The sequence below is a fragment of the Protopterus annectens genome, chromosome 3.part1, assembly GCF_019279795.1.
Source record: "Protopterus annectens isolate FY-2018-M chromosome 3.part1, PAN1.0, whole genome shotgun sequence".
NCBI lineage: Eukaryota > Metazoa > Chordata > Ceratodontiformes > Protopteridae > Protopterus > Protopterus annectens.
Window position 1 is genome coordinate 55,116,772 of NC_056732.1, and position 26,783 is coordinate 55,143,554.

The 26,783-nt window shown below is 40.3% G+C and overlaps 1 protein-coding gene across 1 annotated transcript in view; it reads left to right on the forward strand.

The window, feature by feature from the left end:
- LOC122797630 (neural-cadherin-like) overlaps positions 1 to 26,783 on the forward strand; it is a 796,015-nt gene that overhangs the window by 66,307 nt on the left and 702,925 nt on the right. The window contains exon 5 of the mRNA XM_044066174.1: positions 2,906 to 3,017. Within this exon, the coding sequence (XP_043922109.1) occupies positions 2,906 to 3,017 (112 nt within the window). The remainder of the gene's footprint in view (positions 1 to 2,905; positions 3,018 to 26,783) is intronic.

A 26,783-nucleotide genomic window follows, 5' to 3' on the forward strand; every position in this document is an offset into this window, starting at 1 on the left:
AGTAAGTGGCACAATACAGGTAGTGGGTGTAATGGGGAGGTATTTTTAGAGTAAAGGGGAGCTAGAAGAGTGAGGGGGTCAGTCTACTGTATGGGTCTATATCAGTCTGTCAAAACGGCTGAAGATCGAACACCAGATGTTTGAACTGTGAAGTTCGAACACTGATTATCTCGAAGCTGCGGAACACTGAATTCTTTCCCAGGGAAAGAATTTGGTGGGCCGTTTCTGTGGCTTCGTGATTATCAGGACTGTGGTGGGAAGTTACGGGTTGGGGTCAGGTAAGTGTGCGATTGTGTGGACGTTAGGATTAGTGCGTGGGTTAGGTGAGTTAGGGTTAGGGCGCTGGTGAGGTGGGCGTGCAATAGTGACAGACTTTAGTGTTAGGACGGGATAGGTGAGTTAGGGTTAGGGCGCAGGTCAGGTGAGTGTGCGATAGTGACGGACCTTAGGGTTAGGGTTTGGGTTAAGGTAAGTGGATAGATAGTAGTGTATGTACAGTTTAGTGTAGGGTTAGATGTAGGATTTTAAGTGTTTGTGTGTGGATTTCTGTTTTTTGGTGTGCTTGTGTTGTGTGTGTGTTTCTTGGAACAGCGATTTTTTTTCCCTGGGAAAAAAAATTGCTGTTCTAAGACTTTGATGTTTTTGTACTTCGTGGTTAGAAGTTCGAACATATGGTGTTAGAACTTCAGCCATTTCGGTGAACTTATATAGACCCTTCTGTATCATTACGGAATGACTGGTATGTGGTAAACAAGTTACTATGGCAGTTTAACCATCCAAAACAGTGCTATGTTAGAAAAGGTACCCATTCCAAGCTTCTGCCAGCATTCTTCCATAATTGCTTGGAATGTTTTCTGTGCCTTAGTGGCATAGTGTATATAAAGCTAATGTTATGCAGTCACTTGGAATAACATAGTGGCCTCGTCTCAGCAGGAATCGGTTATGTTGTAAAATGGACCTCTTTCTCACTAGGAGGTAATGACGATGCTTTGTGGTTGTTTGCCTGAAGTGGACAGCTGAATGAGTTTTCCAGTGTTTTCCTGGTAGCTCCTTCAGCTGGGCTGCCATTTTGTATTTTATGGTGATGTCAGTACTATGCAGTATGGAAGTCATGGTGAATTTTGATCACATGTTAACCATTCTTCAGAAATGTTGCAGTCAGAACATTATGCCTGCCCAGTGCGACTCCCTCATAACTTGAATCCAAAGTGCCAGCCCTGGCATAGCGGCAGCAGTTTGATCATCATTGCTAATCCTAGTGGAATCAGAAAGCACTGCAAATCGCACTGCCAGCTGTTTGCACATGTGGAAGTGTTAGTATGACATTCCTTTATTTCCATCCTCTTATGCTGCCTATAAAATTGGCACGACACAGAGAATGTAGGATGTACCTCTGTTTAGGTCCTTACTGTTACTTTTACCTTTTAGAGGTTCAGTGACTTGCATACCTTGAGGGTTTGGAAAACAGCAACCCTGACTGCAGATGTAAGCATGGAAGGTAATCATTAAGGGATATGGGAATACAGTGATAGTGACTAGGAGTAGGGGGTCCCTGAAGAAGGGTACATTTCAAAATGGTAGCCTCAGTTAATGCAAATAAATTGTAGAAATTTCAAAAAAGAGGGACATAAGACACTTGAGAAATGTGATTGTGTATGTTAGTTGTAGGTTGATTATTTCTTTACTGCTATTTTATAGGCCAAACAACAAAGCAGGAGTTTCTTCAGATCTGAAGAAGCAGAGGAGCGAAACGCTTTTAAAAAAAATAAAAACACGAATTACTCTTGGTTCCCTGAGTGAGCTATTTTATAGGCAATATCTGTAGTATAAAAACGTAATGACAGTAATGCGCATAAAATGTATGTAGTAAAACTATTCATTTTCTAGCAAAGATATATGAATCAGGTATGTAGCAGTGGGGGTTGTAGTTCAGGACAGGTGCTTGATATTGCAGCAACAAACACGTGTGAAATTAACAGTTGTCTTATGTTCAATGCCACTGAAGTATTGTGTGGAATCCTTCATAAATCTGTCAAGTATTTGGTCAGCTGTAATGGGGGGGGGGGGCATTTGATGCAAGCTGGTGGTTGGTGTGAGATACAGCACCACTGAGAGGGTGACTGTTTATAAAATGGTACATGTTCAGCATTAAAGAAGCAGGTATATCCGCTGTACTCAATGAAACAGTTAACAAATACGATCAGAAGCCCAGCATTTATATGACTATATTTTTAGGATGGTTTTAATACAACAATTCTGAAGGTCTAAAGGGAACCCCTTCCAGGTCATGGAAGAAAGCTGCCTATAAGTAACACCAGTAGTAATGTCAGTGAGGAAGACTGAAATCAAATACTCTGAGATAAACATTTGCTTTCTGAGATCTCTTTGAGAAACCTCTAACTACCAGCCTTTGCCTTCCTGGTCCTTCCCCTCCAGGTAGACGGGCGGTGCGCTTCTCAGTGTACGTCTGATGGACACATACTGTTCCAATATGGTCAATGCCATACATTAAAAAGCAGATCTGCTTAGCTATGTTTCTTACCATGCATGCATACATACATACATACATATATATATATATATATTTTTTTTTTTACTGTCTCAGGTGGTTTGCCATAATGTTACCACTTTGAGTGTGTGCATATGTGCATGACTGTGTGTTTGTGTGTGTGTGTGTGTGTGTGTGTGTGTGTGTGTGTGTGTGTGTGTGTGTGTGTGTGTGTGTGTGTGTGTGATCACTTTTTTGTTGTTTTTTCAGCAACATATAAAGAGAAGTAACAGACACTTTATTTTTGCTTTGTTTATTCTGTGTTACATCACAGGGCCAGATATGTGTGATATTAGAAGCTGTAACTAGTTTGTGTGCATACTTCTGACAGCCCCACTCCTGTTTCTTTTTTCGCAGGTGATGATTCAAATCACTGATGAAAATGATTGCACACCAGAATTCCTACAGTCCATCTATACCCGGGACAACATCCCTGAAACTATCCCCATCAGCACATCTTTATTACAAGGTATAAAATGTGTTACTTTCTGCTTCCTCTTTTGTAGTGGCGAGCCCTTAGTTTAATCTACATTGTGATTGCAAAGTATAAACCAAAATGATTCTTATTTTTCTCTCTTGTATCTGTTTAGCATCATATTCCGCAAATTCTCCAGTTTGTGTGCAATTTGTTTTTAATGTCAATAGCAGTGAATGCTATTCCTTCACTTCCTGCCATTTATTTATTTGTTCATTTTGCTGATTGGGGTAAATGGAACAGCTATTAGACAAGTACAGGTTTTGGAAAACAGTACTGCAGCTTTTAAATATGCATGTTACTGAAGTATACGCAGGTATACATTTGGGGCAAGAACCTTTCTATGATATTTCTTTTGAAACTGTTGATGCTGGATTTTATATTACTGACTTTAATACAGAGAAATGAATTATTCTGTGGTAGGACTGTGACAATCAAAAATGGACCTTTTGGAAAAGAGAGTGTTCTTACAGTTTAGGTCTGATATGTTCATGTTATAGGAAATGAAGGGACAGGATCCAAGAAGTTAGAAATGGGGAGTCCACCTCTACAAAGAGGCCAGTGACAAGTGTCCATCAGGGATCAGTCCTTGGACTGCTCCTTTTTGGCGTTTACTTCTCAGAAGTCAAGGCCAGTGTCAGTGGTCTCTGGCTGACTAAATTTTCAGATGATTGCAAATTAGGAGCTGTCATTGAATCTCACACTGACACAAACTTTCTACAGGAAGGGCTGACACAAACAACTGGTGTCAGAGCCATGGACTAAAACTAAGTGCCAAGAAATGCATAAAAGTATCCTTTGAGATGCCATCCACCCCTGGTAACTATCATATTGACACCACACCACTTATAGCTGACCCAGTAGTCAGGGACTTAGGGACACAGACACACATAGATAATAATCTAGCCTTTGACCATCACGTGTCTACAGTAGTGAGAAAATCATTCTATGTTGCGCATCTTATAAACAAAGGTATGGCATCCAAGTCCAAGGGAGTCGTTCCACTGTATTTGGCATCCATCAGGCCTATAATTTAGTACAATGCCCTCTTTGGTATGTACCTAACCAGGCATATCTAACAAATGGAACATCCACAGAGGTTCCTCACTATAAGAACACAGGGCATAAGTAAAATGTCCTGTGCAGACCACCTCAAGGCCCTATCCCTGAATTCTGTCTCCTACTGGCTTTTGAGGGGAGATCTATGCCTGGCATACAGGGCATTGTTCAGACCTCAGTCTGATGGATGTCCTGCATATCCACAAAACAAACAGCACCAGAATTACTCATTCTAAAGACTTAAACGTTGCCTGCGCTATAAATATGACCCGCTGGAGAGACAGGTATGTATCCCTGAGATTACCCCATCTCTGGAACAGACTTCCCAACCATGTGAAGCAAAGTTCCTGCCAAATCCAATTCAAGTGCATCTTGAACAATTGGATGGGGAACCAGAAATTCATCCCTAGTTTGGCACCTTTGTCTCTAATGGACACAGGCAACCTGTAAATGGTTCATCTCCCAGGCCCCTGCTTGTAAATGTTTTACCTCCCAACCCCCTGCTTACACTTATCAAGGGTACCAGAACTTGTCAGAGATTTGGGATGCATGGCTAGGCTTAAAATTGCCCTTGTGGTGGTTAGCCTGGTAAACACCTTTGAACCTATGAAGCATCATGACAGTTTGTACAAGTTAAAGCAGACTTTGGAACAAATACATTTTGGACTGCGGTTTGGGAATGTCTTGTGAACATGAAAGCTGGACAAGAAGGAGAAGATATAGTTTCCTCCTCTTTGCTGCCACTCCCTGCTAATTAGTCACCCCTTGATCAGATGGCCCATCTGTTTCCCATCACTGGAGACAGAGGTTGTTAGAGAGGGGCCGTCATTAAGGCAGCCATTAGGGATGGTTTGAAATTTTGTCTTTAAGTCCTACCCTGTCCTGCTGCATCTGCCTTAGCAACAACCAGTGCATGGAGCTTGCAATGGAGTGTGCAGTGGACATTAGCACTGCATTGCCTCTCTCTTCTACAAACAGCTGACTTCAGAAGGATTTCCTCACCCCACCCCCCGAGGAGGCAATTCACAGTTGTTCTTCCAGTCTCCACCAGGGAAATCAGACCACACACATGTGCTCCCCAGCTAGCACACTCTTTCCCTCTGAGATAGGTCACAGACGTCCACCCTGCCTACACCATCAAGCTTCTAAGCCTTTATTCGAACTTGAATGACCCGGTCTGTAGTCAGGGCTAGCAGAGACCAGGTTACTTACATCACAAATATTTTGTTTATAAAAAATAGAGGTATGTTGCATTATGTGGGACCCATTAATGGCATATAGATAGATATGCACACGTACCCATGCGCACACACACACACACACACACACACACACACACACACACACACACACACACACACACACACACACACACACACACACACACACACGCGCACACGCACACACACACACACACGCACACATGCACACACACACACACACACACACACACACACACACACAGACACACACACACACACACACACACACACACACACATAAATATATTTTTATTTTATTTACACTTACACTATATATGTATGTAGTGGTGGCCACAGTGGTGCAGCAGTTAGCGTTGCCATCTCACAGCAAGAGGTTCTCCGGTTCGATTCTCAGCTGGGGTGCCTTCTGTGCGGAGTCTGCATGTCCTCCCTGTGGTCTCGTGGGTTTCCTCCAGTTTCCTCCCACATCCCAAAGACATGCTGTAGATAGATTGGACACTCTAAATTGGCATTAGGTGTAAGTGTGTGCATGTGTGTGAAGGTTGGGCACCGGGCTGGCAACTCGACACCGTAAAACTCTACTGCTAATCATGAGTGGACAGGTGATCCGCTGTGGCGACCCCTAACCTGGAAAAGCCAAAAGAAGAAGACACTATATATGTATGTCTATGTATGCATTAAAACACATATATATGGTTTGTTATTATGCTATTGTAGACCATCACATTATTTTATTTATTTAACATTTGTTAACCGGGAAAGTCTGACTTGGAACAAAGCCAATTTTCAGTGGTGGCCTTGGGAGAAATGTTCCAGATGCATGTCTTTGTAATGTGGCAGGAAACCCACACAGGAAGGACATGCAGACTCAGCACAGAGGGCACCCCAGCCAAGAATCAAACCAGAGAACCTCTTGCTGTGAGGCGACAATGCTACAGCTACACCACTGTGTCGTCATTAAGAAGCACAATCCTGGAAGAATCCCTCCCAAACCAAGGCTCTGATTCCAAAATACTTGCTCACAGTATAAGTGACCAGTTACACTAAAATAAGGTTTTTTGGAATGTGGTTCCTGTACTAAGCCTCTTCAGAGATTTTACACTGAAGTAAGTAACTTACACTGTGAGCAGTTCTTTTGTATTCAGGTCAGACTTACGCTGAGAGCAGCTTGATGTCTGGCAGCTGGCTTAGAAGATTAAGGAACTGTTAATGAGCTGTTTCCTGTGGTCCAGTGCTGCAAGGTTTGATTCTCTTAGCGTCCATTGCCTAACTATGTGACTGTGAGCAACTGACTTAACCAGAAATTGATCCCAGGCTGAATCTGAAAAAGGTCCTTGATCAGTGCTGTACCCTGGAAAGCAAATTCAAATCAATCAGTCTCTTGGAATCTGTTCCTCAAATATCAGAAATTCGTACAAGACCAAACCTGGGAATAAATGAACCATGGATCCTGCGGGAGGGCAAGTCCATGAGTTTGATATTGTGTACCCCGAGGTTTCTGTCTGTTGGTGTGGTCATCCCAGGCTTGTGCATCACAATGGCATCCAACAAATCAGTGGTACTTATTATAAGTATATATAAATATATAGATATACTGGAGGGATACATATCAATAGCTCTAGAGGTTTAAATGTTGAAAAACAAAATGTCAAACCCTTTATGTCAATGTTGGAAATTTCAATGTGTAAGGATAAACAAAAAATCTACAGTGCATGATCGCATTACAGTACACTGTAGTACAATTTCAGAATTAATATATATGGAAATAGCAGGGGGTGTGGAGGTGTGTAAATGGTCAGCCCCCCTGCAGAAAAAAAGCTTTTTTTACCTTGATGCTTTGGATCTCAGTGTTTTTTGACACAGCATTCAGAATGTTTGATAAAATTACATGAATCCATATGGCAGCACTTAGAATATGCAAAACTCCCTAATGTTGACCTCTATTTTGTTGATGTACTTTGGTCGGCCATGGATTGTATGATCTTGAAGTTGTAGTAAATAATTGTCAAGGATTGATAGGAGTATAGTGGACTTGTGCAAAAGTGTATCTGTCAGCGTTAGAGATGTCAATGTTTCATCGATTCAATGAATATAACTATATCCATATATAAATATGGATATATCCCTACACACACATACACACACACACACACACACACACACACACACACACACACACACACACACACACACACACACACACACACACACACACACACGCACACACACACACACACACACACACACACACACACACACACACACACACACACACACACACACACACACACACACACACACACACACACACACACACACACACACACCATATTTTAGAAAATCTTTAGCTTGAAGTCTTGCATCAGATGCAAATTTTGGTAGAAAACAAACAAAAATGTTAATCATAGGAATGGAAAGAACTGCAAAGAGTTTAAATGCACAAAAAGAGGTACATATTCTAAGCAAGGCATAATCAAATATATCGTATAAGAGCTATGACAGAAGGTTACATATTTTATTAAGCAAGTTGTTGAGTAGTAACGGATTGACCAAGGAACCACTGCCTTTAGTTAAGCTCCTACATTCCCAGCAGGACAGGGGTACTGTACATCATGCCTGTCTTACTCAACAGGTACGCCCAATGTTTTAGTGCTCATTGGGGTGATCTCACTGACATTTTAGTGCTCATTGGGGTGATGTCACTGACATTTTAGTGCTCATTGTGGTGATGTCACTGACGTTTTAGTGCTCATTGGGGTGATGTCACTGACGTTTTAGTGCTCATTGGGGTGATGTCACTGACGTTTTAGTGCTCATTGGGGTGATGTCACTGACATTTTAGTGCTCATTGGGGTGATGTCACTAATGTTTTAGTGCTCATTGGGGTGATGTCACTGACATTTTAGTGCTCATTGGGGTGATGTCACTGATGTTTTAGTGCTCATTGGGGTGATGTCACTGACGTTTTAGTGCTCATTGGGGTGATGTCACTGATCACTGCAGTGAATAACTTATTTTTTACTTCTTTATCCTTTCTTACTAAGAGCCAATATTGCAGAGTAGGATGAGAGAAGCCCCATCGATGCTCCTTGAAACTGACTATATCCTGGAGGGATGTCTTGTTAGTCAGGCACCTATTGTATATCTAATGAGCTAGCTGTTGGTCCTGTGACTCGATTTGAGTTTTTGCTGCAGCATATCCTGTACTGTTGCTATCAAGGCCATTTGCAGAGCTATGTTACCAGGCGTTAGAAGAGGAAGGACACTGCTACTATTCAGTGTAGCTAAAAGTGCTGTACTGGTTTCGGCACTTGTCTGCTTGCCTTGTGCATAATGAGGTCTTGGCCTTTTCATTTCTTGAGTAATTGGCATGACACCTAATGATGGAAGCCACTTCGGAAAGTCTGCTGCTGTTCTGGCTCTCTTAGTCTTAGCCCCTTGTGGGTTCCCTTATTTAAAAACAGACGGCTTATCAAATAGCACAACTTGACTTTGCAGTTGAAAGTATTTTAATTAACTTCAGAGTGCATGCTTTAAAATGTCACATCATTAAAGTCTGCTTGTATTAAAACAGAAAGTGGGAGCTCATTTATGGTAAAATGGATGGGACGCAGAGCTGAGGAGGCCCCATTTTTATACTACTGTTATTACGTTGACTGCGAATTATAAAATATGTTAATGATTGAGGTCTGCTTTTCACACAGAGGTACAGTCTGATACATAAAAAGAGACAAAACTGGTTTTGTGAGGCATTTTTGAAAACCGTTACAACTGAAGTGTATAGATTGATTTTGTCAGCAGTTTAAAGGCATGCTGACCTAAAAGCTAACGTCCTACTTATCCAGGAGATTGTAGTAAAAGCTTGGAATATGTGCTTTTTAACTAAAACCAAAATAAGATGGTTGATTATGTAAAAGATTTACTATTCCATCAGAATCTCTATCTCTACATGTCAATGTCCCATTCTTGTATTTCTAATATTACAGTTGTAGAACTGTGGTGGGCTGACTGGAAAGAATAGAAGAGTAAAATACTCTTACTCTTAGCAGATTCAAGAAAACTAAATGCTATTTCAGCTCCTCTCTTTACTTAACTGTTTTTACATTCTTTTTCCAAGTTGACCTGCTATAAGACATGCTTCATTGTTCCTTTACCAGTGTTGGTTCCTCAGAGATGAAAACTTCTCAGTTTTGACGTTTTTGTGCACTCCTATCTGAAACTCTCCTCTGTTATATAAGCAACAACTATCAGCCACATACGTCTCTGATATCAGTCATCATTCCTCCCAGCCTTGTTCCAGAACCTACTTTAGTGGACTGAATGCATCTCCTTTTCTTTCACTGCAGATTCTGCTCTACAGTCATCCCTTCATTTATACCTGAGGCACTGGGTCACTTCATCATCACCTGTAACACAGACTGTAACTAACCTTTTGTAGATTTCTACATGCATGTTATGGAACTGTACCATGTATTGCCAGCACATGATGTTCCTCAATGCTGACAAGAAAGGACAACCAGCAGACTAGTGCCAAAACTTTAAAAATGCAAAACAGTAACAAAAGTACAGGAAGGCTAGAAATGCATGTACCCAGATTGGACTGATAAAGCAAATGTACATCCAGTAGTTTCTTTCAGTGCAGTCTGTGATTGTGTAATAAAGTTTTCTGGGGATAAATGAACAGACAGCCATTCCGTCCCTTGTGTTATTGGTAACAGTATCAAAGAATGTAGTGTCATTGTTTGTACCTATGACTGTGTCTGTATTATTATTTGTGTCAGTACCATGGTCTTTGATGACAGTCATTGTCCTGCCCAAAGTAAGGTCTCTGTGGAGTTTGCTGACATTGTTTACTCTGACTTTCATGAAGAGCCTGCATGATGCTCATGTTTTTTTTTTTCAGTTCTTTGTTTCTTGCTTTAAATGTGGTAGCCAGATGAGTGGACTGGTCTTTCTGTCACTTACAGCCATGACTCATGGTTTAAGAGAGCATCGAAAAACTACACGTTAACAAACACGGGCCATGCATGACAAATGACTGATATTGAATATAACTAATATACTTGTGTTAGGTTTTACAAGTGCATATACATACATAAAACCTAACACAAGTATATTAGTTATATACTTTTTAATATATATTTTTACTTTCTAATTTCATGACAACTGATTGTAATGCTCAAATGGTATACACATACACACACACACACACACACACACACACACACACACACACACACACACACACACACACACACACACACACATTTTTTTTACTATTTGTGTTGGTTTGATTCATGGTAAAACTGCATATTTTATTGCACATTTCATTGTGTTATACCTTTAATTATCACACTCTAGACCAAAGGATTCAATTAGTGAAAACAGAAAATGATTGGTGCTTTTGTTTTTGAAACTTAATTAATGATGGTATAAAAGTTTTTCAGTTGTTGGGCATGCTCTGTTCTTGAAAAAGTCTCCTACACAGGAGACGAAAGCACCTGGATTTGATGCATTTGGATTAATATTATTTATTTATTTATTTTATTATTTCCTCTGCCTGTTGTTAATAGGTTCATAGGTTCATAGGTTGGTACTAGGCTATCGGCCCTAGGGCCTATGCAAGCTTAGCCATAACAATTCCCTGGATATTTCTTCCCACAATATTTATAGGTTCATAGGTTGGTACTAGGCTATCGGCCCTAGGGCCTATGCAAGAAATGTGTTACCACCATGCATTTCACTATCAAGTCTTGAACCCAGGACCCTGTGCACTACAATCAGAGCAACATACCACTATGCCACATCAGCTGTTTTTTAATCAAACCCTGCACCTTGTCATTGAAAGGCATACACCTTAACCACTGTACCACTCACCCTTTGCTTCGTTGCATATTATACGCCTAGTGGATCATTTTTTCACCACTGAAGCCATTCTTGTTCATCTGTTTTGCAGCCTTTTGTTTGTACATGTTTAAACAACCCATAATATGCAGCCTTATTAATTTTAACTTCCCCCGGCAGTATCTACAGTTTTTACCTTGGAAGGATTATGTACAGAGACCAGAGATGGAGGGAGGGAGAAAGCAGTGAAAAGCAATTTCATCTCTGATTTATTGGATCTAAGAATGCAGTGTCACACCTAGGATGCTGTCCTCTTAGCCAAAACAAAAATGTTCAGTCTTCTGGTCACCTATAGCCACCCCCCACCTCCCACAAAGGAGACTGATGCACCACTTTGGTTCACAAACTGGCTGACAGGTCACAACCTGCTTACTGCCAAATCCTCTTTCTATCTTGACTTTGGGCCGGCAATCTGACTTCATGATCAGGTGTAATTCTCGACTTTGGGCCTGCAATCTGACTTTGTGATCAGGTGTAAATCTTGACTTTGGGCCGGCAATCTAAGTTCATGATCAGGTGTAAATCTCGATTTTGGGCCAGCAATCTGACTTCATAATTAGGTGTAAATCTGCTGCATATTTAATAGTATCACTTCAGATGCTGTTTCTATCTAATGAACTTTGACTGCTTCATAAATCAACAAACTGTATCAACGACAAAAAACACCAGTATTTCAGCATGCAGTAAATTGTGTGCAGTGATAATTCATACAATATGTAAGTGTGTGTGTGTGTGTGTGTGTGTGTGTGTGTGTGTGTGTGTGTGTGCGTACACATACATATTTATCTTACCCAAAGGTATCTGCTTCATGTGGTGAAACAGCTACTGGACCACCAGTTCTTTCCTCCTGAGTAGGCAAGCCGATATTTGCACTCATTTGTACCCTCTCCTGCCCAGCTGTTCCAACACCAAGGTTACTGATTAAACTCTGAGTTGTACTTTACAGAGCCGGGGACACTCTGGGCTGCATTGTCAACAAGTTACAATGTATTCGCATTGTGAGCTAAACAGATAAATTTGTCAGTTGTAGTTTACCACATTAGAAAGACTCCAGTTAACTAAATCAAATGACCCATTTAAAGCTGCTTTAGATATAGTGCTCAATACAGATGATTATGGCTGGGTGTATGATGATAACCATGTTATGTGGCATGTTAAGAAATTCACCCATTAAAATGATTTGCTGTCATAGTGCTTGTAATTCTGTTACACGAGGTTAGATGGCCTTACTCACATACTTACTGATATATTTTTCATTCCAATGGACTTGGAGCAAGACTTTGAAATACACGTTTATCTGTTTGTCATGTAATGCAAAGCACTGTGGGAAATACAGTCAGTTTTATATCAAAAAATTCAGAATGGTTTAGATTTAAGTAAAAAACAATACCGTAGTATATTTTTAGTATGTTATTTAAGTTAAAGTTATAGAGTGACAGAGAATTACTTAGCATCATCATTCACTTACATCTTTTTATGGACTGACTCGGTCCCATACTTTCTGTTTTTGCGCTATATTATCCAGGCTGTATGACTATGGAATTAGTTATGCTAAATTAGTGACTTTATACTTGGGCAGCACAGCGACTCAGTGGTTAAGGTTCCCACCTTATAGGAGAATGGTTTAAGGAGCATTTATGAAATTTGCTTATTGCACGGAGTTTTCGTGGATTTTCCCTGGGCACTTTGTTTTCTTCTCTAAGGCATGTTAATTGATTGACTGCTGCATGCTGTTAGTACATATTGCTTTTATCCTTGTTGCGTTGGTTGTGGCTTTAAAAGGACTGCGAAGAATTACTTTGCTCACTTGATTAATAAATTGGGTACCCTACATTAGCTTACAATCTGTTTATGTAGGACAGTGTTTGGTTTCTTTTCATCATCCTTTGATTGTTATGATAGTGATTACACCCAATTTATAAGGCGTACCACTGCTTCTCTTTAATACACCTCTCAATACCTCTCTCAGCTTTCCAGCAGGGTTAACCTAACTTTTGGGGGATTTCAGTAATTTTTCTTCTTCACTGCAAATGCAGGTAACTGATTCTAATTTTATAAACTGTAGACTAGAAGCTTGCCAGGAAATTATTGCTGAATGTTTCACCTCATGACATGTTTAGATTGCTTAGAAAATTGCATTACTGGAGTCTATATCATATGAATGAATCTCACAAATTGCGAACACACATAATATCGAATGTACCAGACCTCAAACTTCCTATTGTGGGGGGCTGTGCCCCCCCCGACACACACACACACACCCACTAAATATATATTCCAACTCTGAGATTGTACTACAGTGAGGAAAGGGCAAATATCCCATTCTTCACTGTACCACGATCTCAGAAAAAGCACTTCGAGGTCCGGTACATTCGATATTATGAGTGTTCGCAATTTGTGGGATTCATTCATATGATATAGACCTTATCAGTAGGCATTGTTTGCCAGATATTTTATAAGTTTTTAAGGTTCTTTAAGTCAGCCGTGAAACATTTTGATAATGTCTCATAACTAAGAATGACATTTCATGGGAAAGTGCTTGGAGTAAAAGAACTGTATCACTGTCAGACCATCTGTAATCCATAGCAAGAAATCTGTTTTAAATCAGTGTACTGACTAAAGAGATGAAAAGGTCACCTTTAAAGAGACTATATGAAAACAGTAATGCATTTGTGCTGAACAGAAGAGGTACCATATATTGCACTAATTATCTGTGGAAGATCCAAGCCCTTTGCTGAACAACCATGCTACAATGCTCTTGTGAGAGTGAAAAGCTGAACAGTGTGATTTTTATGAAGTTAGAGTACCTTTGATTGTCTGTTTGTTTTTATTTGTTCATTTTTCATACGTCATCCTGAAGGTAAGTTGTACGTATTACCAGGATACTATGTCTGAGCTTTGTTTTCTTGAATAAAACCATTTCAGCTGACACTTGATTTTGCAAAAGCTGCCTTTAATATTTGTAGTTTTACCCCATCTCTGTCACAGTACAGTGCAACACCTTTCTGAACACATTAAATGGCTTTCACCTTTCTGAACACATTAAATGGCTTTAGGGATGCAGAAGACAATTGAACCTGATATTACATATCCTTCCTTGTTTGATTCCTACCTCTACCATATTTTGTGCTTTCTCTGATGAAAGAACAATTCATTCTTTTTTACTGGGGTAATTAAATGCTCCACACAGACTGATTTTAATTATTGTCCACCTACTGGTGAGTAAGTCCAAGAATTTACTACTATAAATGTTAATGAGAACAATCATAACATGCGTGTACAATATTTCCTTAGTGATAGCATATCTGTGTCTATAGCTGTATCTCTCTTTATATATATATATTGTGTGTGTGTCAGTGGTGCAATGGGTAGCACATACTCCATTGGTGTAGAAGGCTGTGGGCTCTATTCCCAAACCAGGTAAATCGATTACTGACACTGTAGTGCAGCATATGGGGACAGAGTCTGCACTCCTGAATGTGTCATCCTTAGAATGAGATGTTAAAATGTGGCCCCATTTGCTTGAGTTGGTGTTAGCTCAGGTGGATGTAAAAGGTCCCATGGCATATGTTGAAAAGAGAAGGGGAAGTTTCTCGATACCCTGGCCAAATTTACCCTAGTATAAAACCACCTCATTTCAGTCTAGTGGAACTAAACTGCTCAACAGAGGATAAATAAACACTATATATATATATATATATATATATATATATATATATATATATATATATTTGGAAATGCTGAATTAGTCAAACTAGCATTGGTCGACATTTGTTTAGTTGACAAAGTTTGGTTAACTTAGCAGAATGTCGACATGTATGCGAGATGGCGCATTTCTCAGGGTCAGGAAATATGCCTTTTCCTTGACATTGTACAATGTCAGAGTTAGTATATATAATTACCAGAGGACATGGGGGTGTAAAATACCCACATGGGACGCAGGGGGGGCTTGCTCCCTGCAAAAAATCATGTTTAATTTATGTTCTAAGATTAAATTTTGCATGTGCCTAGCTTGTTGCTCAGCGCATGTGCACTGGACTGTCAGTGTCTGCAAGGTTGATGTTTTCTGCTCAACATTGTGAACATCAACATTTGGGTGTTTAAAATAAATTCAGTGCACCCATATGCAAGACTATTCATTGCCTCTTCCTTTCTACTTTCATCCTTGCTCTATGGATCACCTCTCCTTATTAATATACAGTCCTGTCTTAAATCCAAATTGGATTCATGCTACAGTAAAATCTCAAAGTTTGTAACCAGCGCCAAACACTATTCCCACCACTGCATATCACTCCAGTGTCTTAACTAGCTAGAACTTCCCCAACAGCTAACATACATGCAACTAACCGCAGCTCATAAGCTAATCTGTAAGCCTTCTAGGTGTCCTGCCTTCTCCTCTCTGTTCACCATGTATCACCCAAATAGACCCCTGAGATCAATCAGTCAGATGCTCCTTAATGTAGCAAAACCTAACCTTTACGACAGTCAAATGCATTACCCATATGCTATAGCAAAACTATGGAATGCCATCCGTCCTTCAGTTACATCTACTAGCAACCCAGAATGCTTTAAGACTTCACTGAAACAACACCTGTTCTCCCATTGTCTGTGTAAATGTACCAGCACTGACTATAAAAAAAAAATCCAATACTTCTTCCTATCTTTCCTCCCCATCTCACTTATGGCTCAGACTCATCATGTATATATTCAGTGCTTCCCACTTACGAAGTCCAACATGAGCCACCCAGCCACACATACTCTGCTATATCAGTTAACCTGCCAAATCTGCTCTTCACTCTTGATGCATATACAGTGGATATAAAAAGTGTACACACCCCTGTTAAAATGCCAAGTTTTTGTGATATAAAAAAGGAGAGCACAATAAATCATTTCAAAATTTTTCCCACCTTTAATGTGACTTATAATCTGTACAATTCAATTGAAAAACAAATAAATCTGTTAGGGGAAAAAAATATAAAAAATAAAAAAAACATACTATAAGCTGGTTGCATAAGTGTGCACACCCTTAAACTAATACTTTGTTGAAGCATCTTTTGATTTAATTACAGCATTCAGTCTTCTTGGATACAAACCTGCCATCAATTAAAGAGACTCTGATTAACCCCAAATAAAGTTCAGCTGTCCTAGTAGGGTTTTCCTGACATTTACTCAGTTGCCTGCTACAGCAAAAGCCATGGTTCACAGAGAGCTTACAAACCTTTCAACAATGAGATCCCTTTGATGCTATGGAGAAGGGTACATAAAAATTTCCACAACATTGGATATACCATGGAACACAGTAAAGACAGTCATCAAAAAGTGGAGAAAATATGGGACAACAGTGACATTGCAAAGAACTGGACGTCCCTCCAAAATTGATAAAAAGACAAGACGAAAACTGATCAGGTAAGCTGCCAAGAGACCTACAGCAATACTGAAGGAGCTGCAGGAATTTCTGGCAAGTACTGGTTGTGTACTACATGTGACAACAATCTCCCATATTCTCCATATGTCAGGGCTATGGGGTAGGGTTGCAAGACAGAAGCCTTTTATTACACACAAAAACATCCAGGCCTGGCTAAAATTTGCAAAACAATACATCAAGTCTCCCAAAAGCATGTGGGGAAATGTGTTATGGTCTGATGAGACCAAGGTTGAACTTTTTGGCCACAATTCCAAAAGATACGTTTGGCACAAAAACAGCAATTCACATCACCAAAAGAACACCATCCTACGGTGAAGCATAGTGGTGGCAGTATCATGCTTTGGGGTTGCTTTTCTTCAGCTGGAACTGAGACTCAAGCCAAGGTGGAGCGAATTATGAACAGTTCCAAATACCAGTCACTTTTGGTCCAAAACCTTCAGGCGTCTGCTTTAAAGCTGAAGATGAAGAGGAATTTCACCTTTCAACATGACAATGACCTCAAGCATACACCCAAATCAACAAAAGAATGGCTTCACCAAAAGAAAATTAAAGTTTTGGAAAGGCCCAGCCAGAGCCCAGACCTAAATCCAATAGAAAATCTGTGGGGTGACCTGAAGAGGGCTGTGTACAAGAGATACCCTTACAATCTGATAGATTTGGAGTGCTTTTGCAAGGAAGAGTTGGCAAATATTGCCAGTTCTGGATATACCAGGCTGATAGACTCCTACCCAAGAAGACTGAATGCAATGTAATTAAATCAAAAGGTGCTTCAACAAAGTATTAGTTTAAGGGTGTGCACACTTATGCAACCAGCTTATTGTACATTATGTTTTTTTTTTATTTTTTTATATTTTTTCCCCTTACACATGTGTTTGTTATTCAATTGAATTGTACAGGTTATAGGTCACATTAAAAGTGAGAAAAGTTTTGAAATGATTTATTGTTGTCTCATTTTTTTATATCAGAAAAACCTGGCATTTTAACAGGGGTGTATAAGCGTTTTATAGCCACTGTATAGCAATAGCTCTAAGGGTACATTCTGCTGTTCTCCAACCTTCCCTCTGTACTGCAAAAATGCAATACTGTGTTATTCACACATTCACTGTTATCCCATGCCATCAATTATATTATTGTTTGGCTTGCATACTTAAAATCTAACATCTGTATCACTAGTATAATCTATTTCATTGTATCTCCTATTCTGTAATGTAGTGCTCTGTACTATCTCTGCTTGATGTCTGTGTTTTGATTCTGTAGCTTTATCATGTTTTGTTTTTTGGAGTTTTTCTCCCCGGGCCTCTACTGAAAACAGGCTCACCCTGACCCAGTAAATCAATGCAAATAAATATATAATACATATATATATATATAATATATATATATATATATATATATATATATATATATATATATATATATATATATATATATACATATATTTATAAATACATACATATATATATATATATATATATATATATATATATATATATATATATATATATATATACACACACACACACACACACACACACACACACACACACACATATATATATATATATATATATATATATATATATATATATATATATATATATATATATATCTATATTTGTATATTTATATACAATCTGGGAGAGATCACATAAGCACACTTGAACGCACACAGAGCAAATTAAGCATGTAGTACATAAAATGATTTCAACAATTTACTAAGTTTCTGGTGTCATTCTAAGGGGATCCAGTATTTGTCTGCCTGGAATGACATGATTGACAGACCTCGATGCTTTGCCAGAGATGGCCTGCATCTGTCACCCCTGGGCTTCCGGATACTGGCCAAGGCTCTTGCCACCCCTATAGTGCCTATTTTAGGTGGTGCTCCAAAGACCAAATTACCACCATAACAGCTACAAACAAATGCAATCTGAGGGTCATGCAGCAGAAAGCACCCTGTACTACCAGGCTATAACTCATTCCACACCTTTTGGCCCCAGAACTTGGACCAAAGCTCCAAAGGCAGTGGTGTTTCCATATTCATAAAGGATGCGCACACCTCCAGACCAGTAGCCCAACATAATGCATCTGAGATGCTTCAGGTGCAGCTAACACTGGGTAAGACAGCAATTCAGGTTGTAGCCTGCTATAGGTCCCCAACCATGTCCCAAGACTCACACTTCACATTCCTAAGTACCCTGGAGAATATTAGGGACCAACTTAACACTCTCATACTGGGCAACTTCAACTACCCCTCCATTAACTGTGTAAACTACTCATGTGCCAATACACTTGCCCAATGCTTTCTGGAATTCATTAATTTGAATGCCCTGGACCAGCTCTTTCTTACACCAACTAGAGGTAGCAGCATCCTTGACCTGGTCATTACTAACATGGGTGACTGTTGCTCTACACCAGTAGTCAACTCCTCCCTGTTTAGATCCGACCACAAACTAATCACCTTGGAAATCCCCCCCCCCCCCCCCACAAAGGCAACCACCATAAAAACCTCTCCAAAGCTAACTTTGAGCACCTAAAAACAGAGGTGGCTAACTTCACAGAACCCATGCAAATGGAGAATAGTTTCATGATTCCTGAATCATACACCAATGCACTGTACAAACACGTACACAAATGCATAGATCTCACCATACCCAATAGAACCAAGATGCTCTACTCAAAAAAAAAGGAAGCCAATCTGGTGGTCCCCTGCCATAAAAAACTCTACAGCAGAAGGAGGAAACTGATGCGGAATAAGGTAAAGTCCCAAGACTGGAAAAACTCCCTTATCAGCCTCAACAAAAGGTTGAGATCCCTCATCAAATCCTCTAAAGCTAGCTATGAAAACAGAATTGCAGCAGATAGTAAAGACAACCACAAGGCCTTCTATAGTTATGTAAATAATTTCCACAGCAATACCCAGATTTGGTTTGAGCTGCTGCACAATGGCACCTCCTATACTGAGCCAACAGATATTGCCAGTATACTGGCTGACAGATTCAGTGCTAACTTTACCCCTCTCCCCCTCCCCCAAAGGACCATTCACAATGCTAGGCACCCAGTATTACTGCTGCACAAGTTAAAACAGCACTGTCCAAGGCCAAGAATACAGTTTTTATGGGACCTGACAGTTTCCCCTGGCTGTGTTGTACATGAACTACAGAGTGAACTGGCACACAACCTGTGTGCCCTGTTCAGTCACAGCCTCATCTCAGGCTTTGTCCCTACCAAATGGCGCACTGCTACAGTCATCCCTCTCCACAAGGGAGGAGCGACTACAGACCCTGGGAACTATCGCCCAATTAGCCTGGCAAATCTGATATGCAAAGCTATGGAACGCATCATCATGGACCTAATAAACAAGGATATAGGGAGCTAACAATCTCTGGATCCTACGCAGTTTGGTTTTGTGAAGGGTAGATCATGCCTGCTCAACTTGGTCGACTTCTTTGAGTCAGTCACCAGAGCTGTGGATGAAGGCAAGGTGGTTCATACAGCCTACCTTGATCTGGCCAAGGCCTTTGATACCATTCCCCACTCAGGAATCATAAAAACTCACTAAGCTAGGCATCAACCCCTATATCACTAGGTGAGTTGCAAACTGGCTCACAGATAGAACCCACAGTGTGAAAGTAGCTGACTCCAAGTCGGACTGTCAACCAGTCATGAGTGAAGTCCCACAGGGTTCTGTCCTGAGTCCTCTCCTGTTTGGAATCTACTTCTCTAAAGTACAGGTCAACATGAAGGGACTGTGGCTGACAAAGTTCGCAGATGATTGCAAGTTGGGAGCTATTATTAACTCCCCAAGTGATGTTGACATCTTACAGAAAGGCCTCAATGAGACCAACGACTGGTGTCAGAACCATGGCCTTAAGCTCAGTGCCAAAAAATGTGTCATCATCCCCCTTGGGAAAAACCTGGTTCCCTTGAATTACCACATCAATGGTAGTCCAGTGAACACAGGAGGAGTTATAAGAGATCTAGGAACACAGGTTTTCAGCAACCTTTCTTTTGACCACCACATTGCCACTGTGGCCAGAAAGTCCTTCTGTGTGACACATCTCATTACTAAGGGTTTTGCATCCAGGAAGAAGGAGGTCATTGTCTCCCTCTACTCCTCCCTCATTTGGTGAATCGAGTACAATGCCCCATTTGGCATGTACCTCACTAACCACCTGCAAAAACTGGAGAGGCCGCAAAAGTACCTCACAAAGAGGATCCTAGGCCTTAAACACTTGTTCTATATGGACAGACTCAAAAAACTCCAACTATTGTTTATCTCATATCACCTACTTAGAGGTGATCTCTGCTTGACTAACAAAGCCATGTCTAACCCAGCTCTGTTACAAATGCTACATCTAAAGAAATACCAATCCCTCTGCATCACATGCTCCAGAGACCTCAACCTCATTACCACGTCAACAGAACGTCCTGGAGGGACAGGTTCATAACCGAGGGACTGCCCATGCTATGGAATAGACCTCCCATACATGTCAAACAGAGCACCTCACTGACCCTCTTCAAGAGAAATCTTGATGAGTGGATGGGAAATAGAAAATTCACCCCGGGGATCACTCCAGTGGCTCTGCTCGACAGAGGCACTGGGAACTAAGGTCAGGTGGCATGATGCCAGGGTAATCCTACGGGCTAGGCTTGTAAAGGCTCCAGGGCCTTTAGCCTAGTACACATCTATGAACCTATTAATGCTGGTAGAAAAGGGGCATTGTGCTGTCCAAATACAAACCAGTGCCTGCAATGGGCTAAAGTAGTTATCTGGCAACCGCATGGACATTTTATGGTGTTCGCATTTTCAGCACTGAACTTGAGTGCTTCCTGTTGATCAAACGTACACAAACAAACTGGTGAAGTAAAAGTACAAAACAATGTAGCACCAAAACAAAACCAGTCCAAAAGCCCAGTAGTAAAACACAAAAACAGTTTTAATATGAAGCGCTTTTCATCGCTGTTTGTACAATGACTTCATCAGATTAAATAAAAACCTTCATGTCGTTTTTAAATAATAGTTGTAAAAACATCACGTTATAAAACTTCCAATCAACAAGTAAAGCTGTATATGCACATATTAAGAAGCACTACAAACAAGTACTATTAATCAATTAAGTACACTAAACACCATTCTTAAACAATTATATAACATAAACCTATATAAAGTTTATGTATAACCAATCAAAAAAGTGTCTATCACACCCATCGGAACAATATCATCTGTTTAAACTTTTTAATTTAAGCAAACTAGTGATGTTGCAAGCTTCATTAAGACCTGGGTTAGAAAAGGCATTGTCTCAACTGCCAGCATGAATTAGTTTGAATTGATTAATCAATTTACAACTATTATTTAAAAACGACATGAAGGTTTTTATTTAATCTGATGAAGTCACTGTACAAACAGCGATGAAAAGCGCTTCATATTAAAACTGTTTTTGTATTTTACTACTGGGCTTTCGGATTGGTTTTGTTTTGGTTCTGCTTTCCATTGATGAAGGAAAACACTGATCCTAACAAGCAGGCAGAAAAAAAAAATGGGAACTGGGGACTGTGTTTAAAACATACACTTTAATTAATGCAAGTTGTTATAGGGATACCAGTGAAACCTAATGAGAATATGCACTTCTCCTGCTAGACCACACAAGCCACTGGGAGCGAAACTCTCAATTATGAGCCGCTGCAGTGGTTTCCATCAAAGACCAAGTAATATGGCAAGCACTTACATAATTATTTTTTTTTTAATTAAGTCTGATTTCTGTCTCTTCTTTCTGGTCTTAATCATAGGTCATTATTTACACATATCTGAAACAAAGACACTGCAGTAATTCCATTCTTCTTTCTAGGACTGACATCTGACCCAGACAGACAGAATGGCTTTTCTTTTAGGTATCTGTATTTTGGCCAGAAAAGAGGAGTAATCGTGTTTGACCATTTTGCAAGATTGGAAATTATGGCACATGGGCCCTTCATTTCCAGGTTCTATTGTAGTAGAGGGAATGGTGATAATTGTGTCCCGATATATATTCTCCCTACCACACTCCCAGTGGAGAATTGCAGTGATATTTACCAGCTTACACGCACACATACTCAGCCACATCTTATGTCCACTAGTGCATATTACACTTCTACAGGGCTGATTCAGCGAATTTTAATTTAAAGCTGAATGACATAAAACTAATGCAATTTTAATTTCACATAGCAGAATGTCTAAGTAGTCCTTTTCCACTATAAAATGTTCCTTTGAGTTATTGTGGAGTAACAAACCAGTCAAATGCTTAAACTCATAAAAAAACATTAAAAAAGCCAAGAAGGATGGTGAAGTTCAAACTGAGATATACAGTGGATATAAAAAGTGTACACACCCCTGTTAAAATGACAGGTTTTTATGATATAAAAAATGAGACCACAATAAATAATTTCAAAACTTTTCCCACCTTTAATGTCACCTGTAACTTGTACCATTCAATTAAAAAACAAACAAATCTGTTAGGGGGAAAATATAAAAAATAAAAAATGTACAATAAGCTTGTTGCATAATTATGCACACCCTTAAACTAATATTTTGTTGAAGCACCTTTTGATTTAATTACAGAATTCAGTCATCTTGGGTAGGAGTCTATCAGCATGGCACATCTTGACTTGGCAATATTTGCCCACTCTTCCTTACAAAAGTGCTCCAAATCTGTCAGATTGTGATGGCAGCTCTTGTGCACAGTTTTCTTCAGGTCACCCCACAGATTTTCTATTGGTTTTAGGTCTGGGCTCTGGCTGGGCCATTCCAAAACTTTAATTTTCTTCTGGTGAAACCATTATTTTGTTGATTTGGATGTATGCTTGGGGTCATTATCGTGCTGAAAGGGTGTCATCCTGGGAATCGTGCTCTTCATCTTCAGCTTTCTAGCAGACGCCTGAAGGTTTGGGCCAAAAGTGACTGGTATTTGGAACTGTTCAAAATTCCCTCCACATTGACTAAAGCCCCATTTCCAGCTGAAGAAAAGCAACCCCAAAGCATGATACTGCCACCACCATGCTTTACCATGGGGATAATGATGTTCTTTTGGTGATGCAAAGTGTTACTGCGCCAAATGTACCTTTTGGAATTGTGGCCAAAAGGTTCAACCTTGGTCTCATCAGACCATAACACATTTTCCCATGTACTTTTGGGAGACGATGTATTTTGCAAATCTTAGCTGGGTCTGGATGTTTTTCTGTGTAAGAAAAGGCTTCCGTCTTGCAACCCTGCACCATAGTCCAGACACGGAGAATACAGGAGATTGTTGTCACATATACACACCCAGTCCTTGCCAGAAATTCCTGCAGCTCCTTTAGTGTTGCTGTAGATCTCTTGGCAGCCTCCCTGACCAGTTTTCATCTTGTCTTTTCCTCAATTTTGGAGGGGCATCCAGTTCTTTGCAATGTCATTATTGTCCCATATTTTCTCCACATTTTGATGACTGTCTGCACTGTGTTCCATAGTATATACAATGCTGTGGAAATTTTTTGTTCCCTTCTCCTGACTGATACCTTTCAACAGTGAGATCCCTTTGATGCTTTGTAAGCTCTCTGTGAACCATGGCTTTTGCTGTAGCAGGAAACTGAGTAAATGTCAGGAAAATCCTACTAGAACAGCTGAACTTTATTTGGGGTTAATCAGAGTCTCTCTAATGATGTGTACCCAAGAAGACTGAATGCTGTAATTAAATCAAAAGGTGCTTCAACAAAGTATTAGTTTAAGGGTGTGCACACACAACAAAGTATTAGTTTAAGGATGTGCACACACAACAAAGTATTAGTTTAAGGGTGTGCACATTTATGCAACCAACGTATTGTACGTTTTTTATTTTTTATATTTTTTCCCCTAACAGATTTGTTTGCTTTTCAATTAAATTGTACAGGTTGTAGGTCACATTAAAGGTGGGAAAAGTTTTGAAATGATTCATTGTGGTCCCATTTTTTATATCACAAAAGCATGGCATTTTAACAGGGGTGTGTACACTTTTTATATCCACTGTATATCTGTCGGGAAGATGGAAGATACTATACCACTGAGTAGATTCTGGCGAATACCCAGTTTCGACAGTGTCACTGCAGTTACAGACCAACTTACCATAGGGACATGAGTGAATGTAGATGAACGATGACATAAACTAACATGACTCAAGATATACAATGGAAAAACTTCGCTGGCAGCCTGGTGGAATGGCATAGGTTGTGTCTGAAAGGGAAAAGGTGTCACAAAAATGTTCAGCATACTTCTTAACTGACCAGAATTTTGGCTCAAATTTCTAGCCTGGTCCTCATAAAATTTGTGATTTTCTGTCAAATCACTGAAGATTAAAGTCACTAAATAATGACATATGCTTGTTTTTTAGACTTCATATCCTTTATAATATGCACGCTAATGCAAACCTGTTATTCCAGCAATGTTCTACATTTATAAAAGCAATATTTAAAATTTGTCCCTGATTTTGGGCCTTTGTCCCCATTATTCATAGGTTCATAGGTTCATAGGTTCATACTAGGCTATCTGCCCTAGGGCATTTATAAGCCTAGCCAGAGTATGTTTGGCTTTCGCCACCCATTTTAAATTAATTTTGCTATGCCCTTTTTCAAGGTTAGTATACTGTGCCTCTGTCTAACAGTGACACAGAAGTGATACCCGGGGTAAACCTATGATCTCCCATCCACTCATCAAGATTCCTCTTGAAGAGAGTCAATGAGGGACTCTGCCTAACCTGGACTGGGATTTTATTCCATAGTGAAGGGAGCCTCTGGGTTATGAATCTGTCCCTCCAGCATGTCCTATTTATTTCAGTGCTGAGGTTCAAGTCTCTCGTGTAGCTCGATGGGATTTGGATTTTTGAGGTGCAGCATGTCCCTTAATTCCAGGTTGGACATGGCCTTATCGTCAGGCACAGGTCACCTCTGAGCAGGCGGTATGCCACTGAGTAGAGCTGGAGTTTCTTTAACTGGGCAGCATATGGCATCTGTTTGAGCCCTTTGATCCTCTTGGTGAGGTACTTTTGGGGTCTTTCCAGTTGCTGCAGGTGTTTGGTAAGGTACATCCCAAAGGGGCATTGTACTCAATTATGGGCCTGATGAGGGATGAGTAAAGAGGCACGATGACCTCCCCTAATCTAGATGTGAATCCCTTCATGATTAGGTGGGCTATATAAAATGTTTTTCTAACCACTTTGGCCACGTGGTTGTCAAATGAGAGATTGCTATCAACTTGGGTCCCCAGGTCCCTAATGACTTCTTCTGTACTTAATGGATTACCACCTATGTGGTAATTTGTGGGCACTTTGTTTTGCCAAAGGGATGACTATACACTTTCTGGCGTTTAGCTTGAGGCCATGGCTCTGGCACCAGTTGTCTGTTTCTATGAGGCCCTTTTGGAGGATGCTTGTGTCGGCTGGAGAGTCGATTATGGCCCAGTTTGCAGTCATCTGCGAACTTGGTCAGCCACAGTCCTTCCATGTTGGCCTGTACCTCCGAAATATATACCAAACAAGAGAGGTCCCAGGACTGAGCCTTGTGGGATGCCACTTGTAACTGGTTTGGAGTCTGACATGGCTCCAGCAATTCTAACCATGTGGGTTCTGTCCTTGAGCCAGTTTGCAACCCATCTAGTGACATAGGGGTTTATATTTAAGCTGGTGAGCTTATCTATAATGCCTGAGTGGGGTATTGTATCAAGGCTTTTGCGAGGTCCAGATAGGCTGTGTGGACCACCTTCCCTTCGTCAATGGCCTTGGTGACTGTTTCAAAGAAGTCAACCAGGTTTAAGAGGCAGGATCTGCCCTTAACAAAGCCAAACTGGGTAGGATCCAGTGTCTGTAGGTCCCCAATATCTTTATTTATGAGGTCCATGATGATCCTTTCCATAGCTTTGCAGACCAAGCTAGTCAGGCTTATGGGCGATAGTTTCCAGGGTCCGTTGAGGCACCACCTTTGTGGAGAGGGACCACTGTTGCTGCACGCCACTCTTTAGGTACATATCCTGTAGTAAGGCTGAGATTGAACAGTAGTTTTATGTTTGGGTTTAGCTCTTCTTGGAGTTCATGTAGGACGCAGCCTGGGACACCGTCTGGTCCCATTGATGCTGTGTTTTTGCTTTGGAGGGCAGCTCCCACCTGAGCATCT